Below are 2,435 nucleotides of genomic sequence, written 5' to 3'. Positions count from 1 at the left end.
GGTTTTCCTTTCGGCCCGTCATAGGTGAGGGGATACCTGTGACGAGCCGCGGCCGGATGACTCACCGATGACGGCATCACGTATGACCCGTCAAAGGTGATTGTCACCAGTGACCAAATCGTTTGCCCGTCACAGGTAGAGGTGTGAGGATCTGGCATAGTGATACCAACCATGCATCGGCCAGAATGATTCATCTTCTGCAACAACTCATCCCACCAATGGCGCCATTGCGTCGGAGCTCAGAAATTACCATGCCTTGTCGCCCCTGCAGCAAGAGCATCGTCTTCCTCCTGATCATGGTGGAGTGGGTGGTGATCCTTTCCACCATGGCTACGTCCAAAGACACCACGAACGCATTCACCTGGCTCGACTGCCCCACGCCGCCGCCGTCGGCTTCACCGGGGGCCACCTCGTCCATCAACAGCACGTTCCAGGCCAACGTGCTGGCGCTCCTCGCCGCGCTCCCCCCTTCCGCCGGCCCCGCCGCGTTCGCCTCGCTGTCCCGCAGCGAAGGCCGCGACCGCGCGTTCGTCCGCGGCATGTGCCGCGGCGACTCCGCGCCGGACGACTGCGCCACCTTCCTCCGCAGCGCCGTGCTGGACATCAACGGCCACTGCAACGACCGGCGCCGCGCCGCCATCTGGTACGACAAGTGCTTCCTCAGCTACGCCGACACCAACGCGTCCACCGCCTACGAGGGCACCTACCGCCAGGTGTTCTACCACTACAAGAACGTCTCCGACAAGGTCGCCTTCGAGAGGACGTACTACGCGCTGATGACCCGCCCCACGGCGGCGGCCGCGGACGGCTCGGCGTCGGCTGCGCGGATGTTCGCCACGGGGCAGGCGGTGTACGCCCCCGGCTTGGGCAACGGGACGATGTACGGGATGGTGCAGTGCATGAGAGACCGCACGGCGGCGGAGTGCGGCCGGTGCTTGAACGACTCGGTGCAGCAGCTGCCGAGCTGCTGCTGGGGGCACCAGGGCGGGGTGGTGCTCGGCTACAACTGCTACCTACGCGTCGAGATATACACCTACTACGATCTCACCGTCGACGCGCCGCCGCCGCTGCCACTAGCTCCCGGGCCGTCCACCTCCAAGGCCAAGCCATCCGTCGGAGAAGGGCATGGTGAGCCAACTTGGATTGTGCTTGAATATGTATCACTCGCACGGCGTTCCGCTGCCAAAAAAAAATCTTTTTTTTTTCAGAATAATTAAAGAAGGCTATATTTTACTATCCTATCTGTTTCTAAAGTTTATTTTCTCAAAAAAAAAAGTTCTATTCCTTTGCATTACTTAGCTTAGACTACGAGTTTGTTTATTTCTTAATAATGTTTAATTTATCCCTATAATCAATTAGTTAATTCTCCCAATAATCTGCTGCCTTCTTTTGTATAACATGAGTTTTCATTTTCATCTCTTCTATTTATACCCATTGAGCTATTCCATTACTTAACCATAAATTTTGACATTATATTTTTCTTTCCAAACTGGCCATTTACCTGTCCTAGCTAGCTTGTACACTGGTGCTAACGTAAAAACCACGATTCTCAAGCTAAAATGATTTTCAGATTGAAAAGGTAAGTGGATAGAATTATTTGACCGCAAATTTAAAACTGGATTTTCATTTTTAATCATTTTTAAGTTAATTTGATGAAAATTTAAAGGGTAATTTCGAATTTCTCTCCCTCCACAGAGATCACCTCAAATTTGGTTGAAATTGATTAAAAAAGTACATATACAAATTGGTTGTGAAGGATAGATAAAAATAGAAAAAGATGGCGTGATTTGTGTAATTTCACCTTTTTTATTGCAATTCATTTGAGAATTTTAATTTTTATTTGCTTTTCGAAATTTGGGTTGAACAATTTGCCCCTCCCGCCTCAATTTATTAATTAAAATTTTCTTTTTTGACAAATGCATTATAATAAGCTGGCAAGTAATATCGAGGGGTAAATTTCCAAAAATTAATACTCAACTTTAAGGTCAGCTAATTGAATATGTATAAAGAAGATAAAATGATTCAATCCTAGAGGCCGACATGCATGTAGGGGTCCGGCATTGAGCGAACATTCAGAGTCACACTTCTCGATTTGATTTTGTGGCCGTAAATTTTGTCTTTTGACCTCTCGAGTATCGTACCACATATCCCGGTGGAACCGACGACAAATCAAAACAAATAAAACCCGGCTTATTCCGACTTGTAATTTATAGTCAAATCATCTTCACGCTTCACTCTAGCTAGTAAGCTGATGCTAATAATGGCGGTAAAAGAATACTTTTATTTTTCATGATAGGTTCCCTTTTGTGGAATACTTCTTGGTCAGAAACCTGTATTCTGGATTCGTTTTTGGTCAAGTCATTCTTCTACGAAAGCGAGATATAGCCCACGGAGCTGTCTAATATGCATTCTACTGGAACCTCAATCTCACACAT

General features: G+C 47.8%; 1 protein-coding gene across 1 annotated transcript; it reads left to right on the top strand.

Moving 5' to 3' along the window:
• Nucleotides 1–218: 218 nt before the first annotated feature.
• On the top strand, nucleotides 219–1,671 carry LOC107277060 (cysteine-rich repeat secretory protein 38). The gene is made up of 2 exons (XM_066309724.1): nucleotides 219–1,128; nucleotides 1,667–1,671. Exons 1-2 carry the CDS (start codon nucleotides 219–221, stop codon nucleotides 1,669–1,671), a joined length of 915 nt encoding a protein of 304 aa, XP_066165821.1.
• Nucleotides 1,672–2,435: the final 764 nt, after the last annotated feature.

The sequence above is a fragment of the Oryza sativa genome, chromosome 4 (assembly GCF_034140825.1).
Source record: "Oryza sativa Japonica Group chromosome 4, ASM3414082v1".
Classification (NCBI taxonomy): Eukaryota; Viridiplantae; Streptophyta; class Magnoliopsida; order Poales; family Poaceae; genus Oryza; species Oryza sativa.
This window is presented reverse-complemented; position numbering and strand designations above follow the sequence as displayed.